Source organism: Plecotus auritus (assembly GCF_963455305.1).
Source record: "Plecotus auritus genome assembly, chromosome: X".
NCBI classification, from domain to species: domain Eukaryota; kingdom Metazoa; phylum Chordata; class Mammalia; order Chiroptera; family Vespertilionidae; genus Plecotus; species Plecotus auritus.
Window position 1 is genome coordinate 3,733,408 of NC_137784.1, and position 15,432 is coordinate 3,748,839.

A 15,432-nucleotide genomic window follows, 5' to 3' on the forward strand; every position below is an offset into this window, starting at 1 on the left:
TGCAGAAGTTGGTTCAATAACAAAACGATGCGTGGTTGGGATTATGCTTGTCTCCGAATAGCATGCATAGGAGCAATAATGGGACCCGATCTTCTGCCCGACAATCACCTTCTCACCTGGCATCATTCCTCTCACACCTCTGACTCTCTTACCTGAATTCAACCAACTACCCATATCTCATGTGAAAGCTGAGTTAGTACTACAATGGCCATTTCTTAAATTTGTCACAACCTGTTCTTATTATTCTTGATATTGTGCCAGAAATATCACTCCTGCTGCTCTAGTCAAGCATCTCAAAATATTTCAAGGCAAGGCAGTTGTGTGTGGAATAGTGTAGGGGAGATGTGATAAAGAATTCCTGTAATATGTGAAAAAAAAACCACATTAAAATACATCACTAAGATCATGTCTTCTCTCTTCATTCCTACTGCTCATCCACTGGGCCCCCAATTAAGGCCTATTGGTTCACATCCAGAGCCTTGGAAATCTGCATTACTAAATGCAAATATGTCAGAGGGACTTTCTTCAGAGGCACATACATGTGATCATACTCCAATCTGAGCCACCTGGCAGAATTCTGAATATGGCACAATAGTCATTCCATCCAAATGGACAGATTAGCAGATAGTGAAAGGCTGGATCATGTTTTTGAAAAGAGTTTCAAAGCTGCAATTTGGAAATGTCCTTCTGAAAGTAAGACTAAACTAACTAAGCCATTCATTCATTCAAGATTAATCTCTTATTCCAAAATACTGGAAGACTTTCTACTGATGTCTTCTCATTATTCCTCATGAATATAACTAAGAAGGTAACGGGACCCAACATCCTTTACAAATCAAGTTTTCAAAGACAAGAGCATTGAATCTAAGGAGAGACATTGACATGTGCGCTACAGATTATTTTAATAAACAGTAAATTTCATCTCCACTGAGCAAAGCTAAATTTGGTTCATGCGTTGTCAACTTTAGCAAATTTGGAGTAAACTGGATACGTAACCCTTACACACAGGCAGGAGTCAAAACATGCACTTTCTCCAGAGACAAGGAATTTCTGTGCAGTTGAGCGTTCCTTTTCTCCTTTGTCATGGGAATCCTAAGACTTGAACTTGGGAGATCAGCCTTTACCACGGTGCCTCATCACAATCTAGTTTCCAAGTGCCACTGTATCTGCCCTGTCACGTTATCATCGTCCCAGAGCTGCTTACAGGAACAGCCATGGATGACTGTGGGTTACCTCATGTGGCTTCATGAGGCCCAGAATCTGACTCAAGTTACACCTTGAGAGCTTTCTCCTGAGGACTCAGATGAGGTAGGAATCCAACCCTTATCTGCTAGTGAAATGGATTATAACGTTGGACATTCAAGTTGGCCCCTAGCAGGATACACACCATCCAAGGTCAGACATCTGTCCACAACACACAAAAATCATGTGTGTTCAGGTGCGGTCTGAATCCAATGGCTGTAGATGAAGCAACTGCCAAGGTTTCCACAGAGAAAGAGAGAGTGCTTTGGCATAAAACTGCGCAACGAAGTTAATTTAAACTTGGAAGTTCATCTTCCCAGCAATTTCCCCCCTTATTGCAAAGTTTACAATTGAATGACTTTAGGGCAGCCGTGGGCAAACTACGGCCCGCGGGCCGGATCTGGCCCGTCCGGCTGTTCTATCCGGCCCGCGGAGCCGAAAGAGCGGAGGGTTCTCTTGCTCTCCCCTCCGCTCCTTTACTTTGAATTTATATTAGTTCACACAAACACTCCATCCATGCTTTTGTTCCGGCCCTCCGGTCCAGTTTAAGAACCCATTGTGGCCCTCGAGTCAAAAAGTTTGCCCACCCCTGCTTTAGGGCTTGGTGAATGACTGAAAAGTTTTTCAGAGACCCTGTCTGATTTCCCAAATCAATTTCCACCATTTCTTACAAGGTGCCACCACACATCCCTCTTCCCCTCACCTACCAGAACGTTGGCACTCCGCATGTCACCTAACGTTGAGAAAACTCAGAGAAAGCCAGTAAGAGAGCACTCTTTCTATTAAAATAAAGGAAAAAATAGTTTCAAAACTTAGTGTGCAGAAGAATAGCAAAAGGAACTTTAAAAAAAGTGATTACAAACAAGGCAATATAAGCCAAAGGGGCTAATGCCAGGACTTTGCTGGGCTGCTGGCTTAGAGGGTGGCCTTCTAGTTTGAGCCCAGGAAAGGATGCTGAGGTCAGCTGAGCCTTTATCTTCTCCGAACTGCTGTGGCGATTAGTCACCCCTCTGTAGCTTTTCCTTATTATCTCACTGTGGTTTCAGTCAACGGTCACCGGTAATTCCCCAAATGAACACTGATCGTGTGCTCAGGTGAGGTATTCCCTATGAAAGAACTTGATTCTCAGAAATGTGTGAAGAATTTGGTACCCATCCGTGATTCTAAGTATTTGCTTGGCGAATAAATGAGGTTCTCTGGTTTTTAAAAGAAAAGGATGAGATGATGCAGAGGAAAAGTCCAAATGTGACATAGAAATGTTAAGTTCTACGGCTGACCCAAATTTTTTTTTAAAATATATTTTATTGATTTTTTACAGAGAGGAAGAGAGAGGGATAGAGAGCCAGAAACATCGATGAGAGAGAGACATCGATCAGCTGCCTCCTGGACGCCCCCCACTGGGGATGTGTCCGCAACCCAGGTACATGCCCTTGACCGGAATCGAACCTGGGACCCTTCAGTTCGCAGGCCGACGCTCTATCCACTGAGCCACACCGGTTAGGGCAGCTGACCCAAATTTTGATCACTTCCCATAGGTTTGTCCTACATCCCATATATGACTGACTTCGAACTCATCCCACGGGAATTTCCTACTGTTATTTCTCTCCTGAAGAAAACAAAACCCAGTGACTGGAAACCCACTAGTTTTAGAATTCCAACCGCCGATTTACACACAAGCATTTCTGGGGAGTCTAGCAGATAACTGCTCTTTCAATGCCTCTACCTCCCGAGTCCCAAACTGCCTTTGCCTTCATGCCCTTCACATCTAATTTTTAAAAGATTTGGTACTTACTATCAAAAAAAAACCCATTTCATTTGCATACCCTGATTTTAAAAACAAGTGAAGAAAACAATGGGGATGGGGGAGACCTTCAAACCCTTTTCGTTCTAAAGAAAAGCAGAGTGAATCTCAGGAAGGAGGTGTGGACTTATAAGGATGTGGCATTTCCTCAGGGTTCTGTGGGAACGCATTGACTTCGTTTACAACAATTGGGAGCTGCCTCTGAGTGTTGAGTTTCTAGGCTCCAGCTGGCATGGGGATTATTTTCCAGAGGAGGGCTCAGGCTCAAACACAAGGACAGCATCAGGAAGCGGAAAAGGAAGAAATACAGTCTAGGAACATAGGATGTGAACTGTGACATTCTTTTCCACTGAGCTGATTTAAAAGACCATCGTGCCGCTGCCTAAGAAATTCCACCGCTGTTTTGGATTTTACGAATGTTGTGACGTTTTCCCCTGAACGTGTGAGCATTTTGCACCGAGATATCCCTTGAGGGGAGGCTTGCGTTGTGTACCATCTCCCGCGGCCCCCATCTTCAGTGGGGACTCATTTGATTACTACAGTAAACTCTCGATTTTCCGGACTTCTGCTTGAACTGACAAAATGTCTGGAATGTATGTCACATGGGAAAATTAACACCCTGTTAATGTTAAAATGCTTTTAACCGAGATTTGCTTATAATTAAATTAGCAGGTTGTGTTTTTTTTTGTTGTTATTAATTCACTGGTATTTTCGACAAATTTTAGTGAATAGACCATATGTGGGGAAAACTTCACTGGCATAAATTTCACTGACATAAGTAAATATTGTGTCATAAATAAACTGTAGTCCACATATTTAAATCAGGGAGCGATCAGCACGTGCGCACGCTGCATTGCGCGCAGTAATTGATTCTGCGGTCGCCTGGCCTGGCTTTCTACAGCAGCTCTAAGCCGCTGGCCGATGTCCCCAGTGCCCCGAGCCACGCGTCAGCCTGTGCGTTTGCTTACTCCAGGTGACCGGTGAATGCATGCATCTGCTAGACCTATTCAGTATAAACTTAAAATTACAGTAATACATACAGAAAACTTTTCTGTGAAATGGAACTTTTTATACATGCTTAATTTTAATCACACAAACGTGTCTACTTAAGTAAAAACAAGTAAACTAACTAATTTGTCAATTTTTTAAAATATATTTTTATTGATTTTTTACAGAGGAAGGGAGAGGGATAGAGAGTTAGAAACATCGATGAGAGAGAAACATCGATCAGCTGCCTCCTGCACACCTCCCACTGGGGATGTGCCCGCAACCAAGGTACATGCCCCTGACTGGAATCGAACCCGGGACCCTTCAGTCCGCAGGCCAACGCTCTATCCACTGAGCCAAACCGGTTTCGGCTAATTTGTCAATTTTTAACATATGCATTCGGAAAACCTACTTTATTCTATAATGGGCTTTTGGCTTTCACGGACACTCCCTCCCCCAAATTAGTCCGTTATATGGAGGTTTTGCTATAGATGACGATTGGATGCTTAATTTTTTGAAAATTAGACTTTGAAAGTATTAATAAGTATGACTAAGAAAACGTGTAAAAATAGACACTGCTAGTACCATACTATTTCTACTCATAATTAATTTTCTTTCATTATTATCTAGAATAAATTTCCCAAATACCAAATTTTCTCACCCACAAAAATTTTCTTTCTATTCCAAAGGATGTATACAGAAACAACAATAGTGAAAGGAATAAGTATTCTTTACTCCTTGTCTAGAATAACTTCAAATAGCTTATATGTGTCCATCTGCAAGTCCGCTACAATCAATTCAGTAATAGCTTCATTTTAAAAGCCTATATCTCAACTAAATCTCTAATCTTTTGAAATAAAAATGAAATCTGCTTGTAAATTTCTTGAATGACACATCTATCATTTGAAATTATTGAACACTAGAGGCCTGGTGCACGAAATTTGTGCACGGGGGGGGGGGGGGGAACAGGCAGGTCCCTCAGCCCAGCCTGTACCCTCTCCAATCTGGGACCCCTCAAGGGATGTCCAACTGCCTGTTTAGACCTGATCCCGGTGGGATCGGGCCTAAATGGGCAGTCGGACATCCCTCTCACAATCCAGGACTGCTGGCTCCCAACTGCTCACCTGCCTGCCTTCCTGATTGCCCCTAACTGCTTTTGCCTGCCAGCCTGATCACCCCCTAACCACTCCCCTGCCAGCCTGATTGATATCTAACTGCTCCCCTGCCAGCCTGATTGCCCCCAACTTCCGTCCCCTGCAGGCCTGGTAACCCCTAACTGCCCTCCCCTGCAGGCCTGGTCCCTCCCAACTGCCCTCCCCTGCTGGCCTGATCGCCCACAACTGCCCTCCCTTGCAGGCCGGTCTCTCCCAACTGCCCTCCCTTGCTGGCCATCTTGTGGTGGCCATCTTGTGTCCACATGGGGGCAGGAACTTTGACCACATGGGGGCAGCCATCTTGTGTGTTGGAGTGATGGTCAATCTGCATATTACTCTTTTATTAGATAGGATAGAGGCCTGGTGCACGGGTGGGGGCCAGCTGGTTTGCCCTGAAGGGTGTCCCGGATCAGGGTGGGGGTTCCCTTGGGGCGTGAGGCAGCCTGGGCGAGGGGCCTGGGGTGGTTTGCAGGCCGGCCACACCCCCTGGTGACCGAAGCGGAGGCCCTGGTATCTGGGGTTTATTTATCTTCTACAATTGAAACTTTGTAGCCTGGAGTGGAGCCAAGCCTTCTGCTCCCTCCGAGGCAGCAGCCATTTCTATTGGAATTTATGTATCTTCTATAATTGAAACTTTGTAGCCTTAAGCGGAGGCCTGGGCCCGCCAGGGTGTGCGGAAAGCTTGGCTTCCTCCATCACCGAGGAAACCCAAGCCTCTCTCCTGCTCTCTCTGTGGCTGCAGCCATCTTGGCTGGGGCTAATTTGCATACTCGCTCCTGATTGGCTAATGGGCATGGTTAGTGTCATGGCTTGTGGGTATAGCGGAGTGATGGTTAATTTGCATATTACTCTTTTATTAGATAGGATTATAGAATGTAATTTTACATGTTAGGATGAATAGCATTTTGTAAATTCAAGCCACGCTAATATTACATTAGGAGCAAGACAGTTGTTCTGAACTGACTATAGGCCATAATGGGAACCAGATACTAGTGCTTTGAGAAGTAATGAAACTAGCTAAAATTGAAATAATCACCCAAACCATAAAGCATTTGTAAAATTTCCCCATAAAACATGGGTAATTTTTTTTTTTTTTTTTTTTTTTTTTTTTACTGAAGAGAAATAATTCTTTCTTATTGTCCTAAACATCAAATGCCATCACATCATAAAAATAAAATATAGCACCAGGGTCACTCCATTTTGTTCATCCATTTATTCCTATAATACATATTCACTTTCTTCTACAATAATGAAAGCATTATGCTTGTTCACTATTATTTACAATGTTGTTTAATCAACAAGGCTCAAATTGTTCCCTGGAGAGATTATTGCCAAAAGCGAATCCATCTAAGCAGAGGGTCAGAAAGATCGGAGCCTAGGCAGTTTGGCTCAGTGGCTAGAGCGTCGGCCTGCAGATTGAAGGGTCCTGGGTTTGATTCCGGTCAGGGGTACATGCCCGGGTTGTGGACTCAATCCCCAGTAGGGGGCGTGCAGGAGGCAGCCAATCAACGATTCTCTCTCATCATTGATGTTTCTATCTCTCCCTCCCCTTCCTCTCTGAAATCAATAAAAATATATATTTTTAAAAAAGATTTGGGTTCTGCAACTTGCCCTGCGGTCACTGCTGCCTACACACTCTTACTTAATCCCCACACACTGCAATTGTGGTCAGTTTCACAGAAACATATCTGACAACCAACATACATTTAATATATGCCTGTAGTGTTCTGAACTGTGTACCCCCAAAAGGTATGCCCAAGGCATAACCCCTAGTATCTGTGACTATGACCTTACTTGAGGCCCGGTGCATGGATTCGTGTACCGGTGGGGTCCCTTGGCCTGGCCTGCACCCTCTTGCAATCCGGGACTCCTTGGGGGATGTCGGACTGCCAGTTTCGGCCCGGTCCCTACAGGCCAGGCCGAGGGACCCCCTTTCCCTCTGCGATTCATCAATCTGTTCCATGTTTCCATGCCGGTGCATTGAGAGTCTGCTCCCTGGTGGTCAGTGTGCGTCATAGCTACCGGTCAAACGGCTGCTTATGCTTTTATGTATATAGATTTGGAAACAGGGTCTTTGCAAATGTAATCAAGTTCAAATGAGTTCATACTGGAGTAGGGTGGCCCCTAATCCAGTGACTGGTGTCCTTGTAAAAAGTCTATTTAGACACAGACACAGAGACACACAAGGTGAAGGCCATTTGATGAAAGAAGTAGAGATTAGACCAGGGGTGGGCAAACTTTTTGACTCGAGGGCCACAATGGGTTCTTAAACTGGACTGGAGGGCCGGAACAAAAGCATGGATGGAGTGTTTGTGTGAACTAATATAAATTCAAAGTAAAGGAGCGGAGGGGAGAGCAAGAGAACCCTCCGCTCTTTCGGCTCCGCGGGCCGGATAGAACAGCCGAACGGGCCGGATCCGGCCCGCGGGCCGTAGTTTGCCCAGCTGGATTAGACTGCTGCAGCCACAAGAACATTAGGAGGTGGGAAGAGGCAGGAAGGATCCTCCCTAGAGCCTTCAGAGGGAGATGGCACGGCCATGCCATCTCCTTGATTTGAGACTTCTGGCCTCCAGACTGTCTGTTTTTTGTTTGTTTTTTATGCCATCCAAGTTTGTGGTAATTTGTTACGGCAGCCGATACAATGCCTTTTAAATAGTGCTTTTTCTTGGCTGCTCTTCGTAAGGTTGATTAAAATCTACAATATTAGGAAGGCTAAATAAAATAAAGCTGGATCAGGGAATGCTGTGATAGAGTGGGGGCAGGACAAAGCAGTCAGTTGATGGGGGAAGTGCGTCTCTGAGGTTCTAGTTCCTTCCAATTTCATCCATCTTATATATTTAGCTCCCGGAGGAAAAAAAAAATCTAATTTTAAGAAGATTCCAGTTTTAAAAATATAAAGGTTGAGGGTATAAAAATCGCGGTCCAGCAATTATCACATGGAGCACACTACACAGAGCTACTCACCTCGACATGTTGGCAGGTTTGAATGAGTTTAGCCAAAAGGGTCTCCAGTTCCGTGTTCCTCTTAATAAGGTTGGTGAGGTTACTCTCTAGGTTTTGCTGTTCAAAAAAGAGAGGAAGAATATTATTCTGCATACTTTTAATATTTTACTACACAACACTCATTCTAGGGACAACTGATACATTTTTTCAGAAACCTCAAGGAGATCTATGCAGTTTCAACTGTTTATAGATTCAAACTGGATTGTGAAAAGGTGCATTTAAAAGAACCCTTAAGCCAAAACCGGTTTGGCTCAGTGGATAGAGCGTCGGCCTGCGGACTGAAAGGTCCCGGGTTTGATTCCGGTCAAGGGCATGTACCTTGGTTGCGGGCACATCCTCAGTGGGAGGTGTGCAGGAGGCAGCTGATCGATGTTTCTCTCTCATCGATGTTTCTAGCTTTCTATCCCTCTCCCTTCCTTTCTGTGAAATATCAATAAAATATATTTAAAAAAAAATAAAAATAAAAGAACCCTTAAGAGATGGTCAAAGTTCATTCTTTTGGTTCCTGTTTCTTGCATTAACTGAGGCATAATTAACTGAATGATTAGCTTAGGTTACTTCTAGGTTGTGAACGAGGAAGAAAGGAGATCATGGAATTTCTATTCCTTTATCTGAATCAGAAATGGAAATAATATAAAGAATATATCCCCACAGCAAATCAACTACCATTGGATCGAGCCCGCAACCTTTTTGGTGTATGGGACGATGCTCCAGCCAACCAAGCCACACCAGCCGGACAAGGTACGCTTATTAATCTAGTGTTCATGCTCTGAACAATTGTTTACATTTCAATGACCACATTTTTCACTTCCAGCAGGTTCTTTATCACATCTTCTTGTTGAATTCCCTTCAGTTCGTGTTCCCAGCAAGCAAGTGGCTCCATAATTTCAAGAGCACTGAGCATACTTATTCGTAAGCTCTTTTGAGAAGAGGCAATTCCTGTTTCCCTGTGTTTGCATACATTTGCCAGGAATCTCATTTTATCTTGTGTCTTGAAATTTTTGTCTGACAGCTCATCTATGTGAATTTTGTTCCCTGCGTTGTGGTTCGGGGACTGACATAGCCCAACCAGGGGAGATGCCCGCTCGGCTGTTAGGGTATGAGGCTGTTTGCCCAGAGGGGGCACCCCCAGAAGACACCCATGCTCCACAGAGGCACAGATGCTGGTTTGACTCGGGGCCGCACCTTCCTTCCATGAGAATTCTGTCTGGCTCTGATTCCAGAGAGGGTGGAAGTTAGCCTTTGAGCCTAGAGTGGCCTCCAGGATACAGGGCGGCACCTTCCATGTGCAGGATACACTGCGCCACGTTTCCCCTCCGGTCCTCGCTGCCCCAGCGCATCTCTTTCTTTTGAGCAGCCCAGATCCAGCCTCCCTTCACCACTTTGCATCTCCTTTCCCTTCTGGTGTTCAGAGACTTTCCACTTACGTTTAAGCTCGGTTCTTATCCTTTAAAAGCCATGTAAAGCATTTTATCGCTAATTCTCATGGGTTCAGAATTCAGAGGGAGGCTTTGTGCACATTTCACCTGGACAGGAAGACCCATACAAAACCTTCCATTTGGGCTTTGAAACACTCAAAGCGTCTCAAATCTAAATATTTTAAGGGAGGAAAAAAGTGATCGTTTCCCAGTGAAAGGATGAGATACCAAAAAAAAAAAAAAAAAATTGGAGAATGAACCAGACACAGTAATTCAGGTGCAACTTAATGATTTCATGTCTGCATCCAAAAACAACAACAACACAACAACAACAACACAACACCTGGCTTTCAAAGCTCTTACTAACAACAACAACAAAAGCCAACGTTTTCCTCCTGTTTGGATGGAATGAATTACAACCATTAGTCACTTTATGGTCAGAGACTAGACGCAGGGGTGGGCAAACTTTGTGACTCGAGGGCCACAATGGGTTCTTAAACTGGACCGGAGGGTCGGAACAAAAGCATGGATGGAGTGTTTGTGTGAACTAATATAAATTCAAAGTAAAGGAGCGGAGGGGAGAGCAAGAGAACCGGGTAGAACAGCCGGATCCGGCCCGCGGGCCGTAGTTTGCCCACGGCTGGACTGGAGCATAATTTTGAGGCATTCCATTATTCAATGTCCTTTGTTTGAATATGACTACTTTATGGTATATTTGTCACCTTCTTTGGTATGTCAATCTTAGGGAATCATTTTACTTTTCTTTTTGGCTGACCCTTCAGAGAAGGAAATTTCTAGGGAAACACATCATCTAACTGTTTACAGTTCAGTTGTCATAGGTATGACTTTTCTAAAGCTAGTCAGCAAGAGAACCAAATAAATATAGTCTAACACATTTCGGTTTTACAAACATCTGCTTGCTTCCCCCTCCCTTGATAAAGTATACATCATGTATAAAATCTGTTTTTAATCTACTAATATATAGACGAAAGCCTGTGGTTTAAACATATTGACCTATCTAGATCCTTGGGGGTTATTCAAATTTAAATAGTACAAGTGTTACTGAAGTCCGCAAAGAATTACCGAGTCAGTTAGAAGTATAATAAAGGGACATGAAGCTGGGAGGGAGACTGATTCCAAGAAATACCCAAGGGACTGACAACACTTTTGAAGAGAGCCTGGGTAATGGGAAGGTAACAAAATCCAGTCCTCAATGAACCATGCATCCATAAGCTTCCACTACAGGGACTCCTGTGGAGTTTTCTAGAATTCAGCTGTATCACTAACATCCTGTGTGGTGGTCAGCAGGTCCTATAACCTCTTGATTTTGACTGTGCTTTGGCAAAAGAGAGATAATACATTTTGGCATAAGAGTCTGGGGACTAAGTGGATATAAGTATCTATTACCCTATGGATATCGAAGGAGTTCTATAGAGTCCCCTCCCCCTAGTAGTTTGAGTTTCCTGTTCTCACTTGGAGAACATCACTATATTTCCATCTCCTTCCGGAGCTGAGCTTTGTAGAAAGCTAAAGAGTCAGGCATGAGTGACCACCCATATGGAGTGAGGAGACTGGGGTGACCATCCCAGCTGAATTATCCTGGACAAATGACTCTTGGGCTGTTTTCCCATCCATAATGTATGACTAATGGGAAACCTACCTATCTGTGCTATGGTTAAGATCAGAGAAAATGAATATACACACCACAGGACTATACAAATGTTTGTTGAAATCATGGATTTGAACCTGGATAAAACATTCAGTTTGGTATCAGTATCAGACACTATAGGGCTCAACCTGATGCCTTAGGCCAGGCGTCCTCAAACTCCGGCCCGCGGGCCACATGCGGCCCGCCGAGGACATGGATCCGGCCCGCCGGGGGCCGCTGCCTGTCCTGCTTAGCAGCTGACTCGTCCCGGGCCCGCAGTGCACATAGGAATTTGTTCATAGTTTTTTTTTAATCTATAGTCCGGCCCTCCAACGGTCTGAGGGACAGGGACCTGGCCCCCTGTTTAAAAAGTGTGAGGACCCCTGCTAGGCAGTCACTGATCTCAAGCTGGCTGGTGACTCTTGGCAGCAAACAGCTGTGCCTTTCAGCTCTAGGGTTTATCTGGCCCCAGGCAGGGCAGGCGGGGATGCTGGAGAGGGAACAAGGGGAGGCTGACGCCCCCAGGAGCAGCCCTCCACCAGCAACTACTGGCCGTTGGTGGGTGAACATCGAGGTTCCTCACTCGCCAGAAGGGACTACTTTGCGTCCTGTTCTGTCCGATCTCCCAGAGAGCTGCCCTGGGGGAGCCCCGGTGCCCACAGCAACAGCCTGTTCAACAGCCTTCCTTCCTGCCCTCTCCCTGGCAGATCCTTCTCAGGTCACCTCCCAATGTGAATTCTGAGTCAGGGTCTCCTTCTCAGAGAACTCAGCTAGAACCTTGTTGATGAGACAACCTAACCCATTATTTTCAAGTATTACTTCTTAGGAGAAGTAATAGCCAAATTAATAGAAGACTCTATTGCTTTTGAAAGTTATTTGCAAATAGAACAGATTGTTTTCTTTCCTCACCTTCCCTCTTTCTACCTTTTTTTATAGAACAGCCATGTACAAACTACGGCCCGCGGGCCAGATCCGGCCCGTTCGGCTGTTCTATCCGGCCCGCGGAGCCGAAAGAGCGGAGGGTTCTCTTGCTCTCCCCTCCGCTCCTTCCCCAGCAGCAGTGTTAACATGGCAACGTCGGGAAACACGGCCGCAGCTCCTTCTTCTGAGTGGGCGGATTTATATCCCCATTCAGTAGAAGGAACAACCTCTCCATCTTCCAGAGGCTCCTTGGAATGCCCGCGGACGGTCCCCCGACATCACCCTGGGAATGCGGAGACACGTTACCGTGGTGATGGAGGGAGACACGCCCCTGGAGAGCACAGGATCAGAGCATTAGCTAAAAAGGAGACCAACAACACTGTTCCCACTGAAGTTGATGTTTTAAAGACCAAAAACCTTTCAGCCCAGTCTACATGGCCATCTACATCGACGTCCCGGGCATCATTTGGAAGTTGCACTAAAGAAAATGTTTAATTTACTGTTTACACATTTTGTTCTTTTCTATTTGTTTTAGTTTTAAATTATTTTATCATATTTAAGTTTAATTGGAAAGGCTTTTGTACCTTTCCTTTGTTAGGCAATTTTATTTTGCCTTTGCCATCTTCAATATAAGGTATGTTATTGTGCTATGATTCCTTCATTTTTTGAAGTTTCAAATTATAATAATTAGTGTTTCCAGTCTTCTTGTTAAAATGTTTGAAATGAATAAAACTATTGAAATAAAAAAAAAAGACCGTACCCTTTTATGTAATGATGTTTACTTTGAATTTATATTAGTCCACACAAACACTCCATCCATGCTTTTGTTCCGGCCCTCCGGTCCAGTGTAAGAACCCATTGTGGCCCTCGAGTCAAAAAGTTTGCCCACCCCTGTTATAGACTCTAAACCAGAATGGTCACTAGAACTATGATGTGAGCTATAAAATGCAAGTCACGTTTTCAATTTTCTAATAGTCATGTTAAAAAATATAAAAAGGAACAGGTAACATTAATGTTAATAATATATTTTACCCAACTCAACATCCAAAATATTATGTCAACATGTGACCCATATTTAAAAACTGATGAGCTTTTGACATTCCCTTTTCTTGGTAAAAAACCAAGTCTTAGGTGTGTTTTCCTCAGATAACACACCTCAGTTCCGTCAGCCACATCTCAAACACTCAGCTGCTGCCTGAAGCTAATGGCTACATCCCGGCCAGCACAGCATTAGAGTCTAGAACGGGGCTCAGCAAACTCTCTCTGTGAAGGGCCAGCTAGTAAATACTTCAGGCTTTGTTGGCCATTTGCTCACTGTCACAACCACTGGATTCTCCTGCTGTTTTAGCAAGAAAGCAGCCATAGGCAATATGTAAATGACTGGCAGGGCTGCGTTCCCATACAACTTTACTTACAAAAACAGGTGGTGAGTGAGATTTGGCTCCTAGGCCAGTGGTTGGCAAACTCATTAGTCACCAGAGCCAAATAGCAACAGGACAATGATCGAAATTTCTTTGGAGAGCCACATTTTTTAAACCTCAACTTCTTCTAACGCCACTTCTTCCACATAGACTCGCCCAGGCCATGGTATTTTGTGGAAGAGCCACACTCAAGGGGCCAAAGAGCCGCATGTGGCTCGCGAGCCGCAGTTTGCCGACCACTGTCCTAGGCTAAGCTCCTTCCTGGGCACATGCTCTTCCTCTGGAATTCATCTGCATAGCAGAAAATAATCCTACTACCAAGGAGAGGGCATAACAGAACCATAGTATGTATTCAGTACCTGCTGTATACCTATCACCCCTCAGTCCCTTCCCACTATAAATCCTCAAATATTCATTGCTGGAACAGTTAGCATGGGGAACTGAGTATTCATTGGACAACCCTCCTGAAACCTAAGGTAGTAAACTAACTAGTTAGTTCATTGAACAACTACTATAGATTGTTACGATAGTGCCTTCTACCCCTGCGGGCTTTTCTCATTGGTAGCACTGAGTCTGAACCCTCGATTGATAGTTTAGAAGCATTCTAAATACTATGTAACTCCTTCAGACCACAAGATTTCTGGGAAGGCAAATTTCATACTGTTGAACAGATTTTTAGAAACAGGGGTTTCTATAAATAGATAGTCTAGCAATGGTCGTTGATCCAAACTCTATCTAGAACCAAAGTCACATTGCTCCTAGCCTTAGTTTACTAATTCGGTGTCTCCCCCCAACCCCCCCGCCTCCCTGCCACAGAAGTCTTACTCTGCGAAGGAAACGAATGTGCTAAGGCTGTTTGTTAGCTGGATAAGGCTTTTATAAGTGTGTAGCTATTTGATGGAATTCAACAGGCCCCTCCCACCACCATCAGTAAAGAAGAGGAATATAAATAATTCAAGATCATCCTTCTAAACGCAAAGGTGCAAGGAGGCAGATTTGATTTCTTACTATTGAGCAAAAGAATGGGTAAAAGTCAAATTTGTGAAAGACAAGGTTGTAAAACATGTGTTTCTTAAGAATGAGGCTCTCTCTGCTCCAGCCACGCAGACAAGAGGGGAGACAGTGCAGAGATGGAAGACACTGACTACGCCTTGCCACGCTAGCAGTCAGCAGCTGTGGGTCGCAGCAGCTTGCCTAGGACCAAACCAGAGAGGATCGGACCTGCATTGCCACCATGTGCCCACCATCCAGATATCATTGCTGACATGTACACATAAGGAACTGTTTGACATTGAAACGGGGACTCAGGACTGTTGGACATTGAAATTGGGACTCAAACATTTTTTGTTATTATATGTTTATTTCTAGTCTGCAGAGGCAAGATTTTTTAAAGGAAAGAAATGGGGGGGAAAATAGATACAGAGGCAAAGAAGCATTGAACAGACTGTCAAACTACAGCGGGAAGGCAGGGGAGGTTGAGGGGGGGGCTGTAAGAGATCAACCGAAGGACTTGTATGCATGCATATAAGCATAACCAATGGATACAAGACACTGGGGGGGGGGCAGGTAAAGGCATGTACTGGGGGGAAGGGGAGGCCGGGGGGGAGGTCAATGGGGAAAAAAAAAGGAGACATATGTACTACTATTAGTAATACTTCAAACAATTTAAAAAAAAATTTTTTAAATAAAATAAAAGAATTGAGGCTCTCCAGTACGCCAGTACTTTATGCAGAAAGGATGATTCACTTGTCCTATAATGTTTGTTCTTAATGCCTACACTTCTGATACATTTTCATACTCAACCTCCTTTAAGGTTGATCTGAGTTGATAATTTAAC

General features: G+C 44.3%; 1 protein-coding gene across 2 annotated transcripts in view; it reads right to left on the reverse strand.

The window, feature by feature from the left end:
- Window positions 1-15,432, reverse strand: part of MID1 (midline 1) — a 246,639-nt gene that overhangs the window by 69,162 nt on the left and 162,045 nt on the right. For both annotated transcript variants that reach the window (XM_080652560.1, XM_080652559.1), the window contains exon 3: window positions 8,149-8,244. In XM_080652560.1, the coding sequence (XP_080508686.1) occupies window positions 8,149-8,244 (96 nt within the window). The remainder of the gene's footprint in view (window positions 1-8,148; window positions 8,245-15,432) is intronic.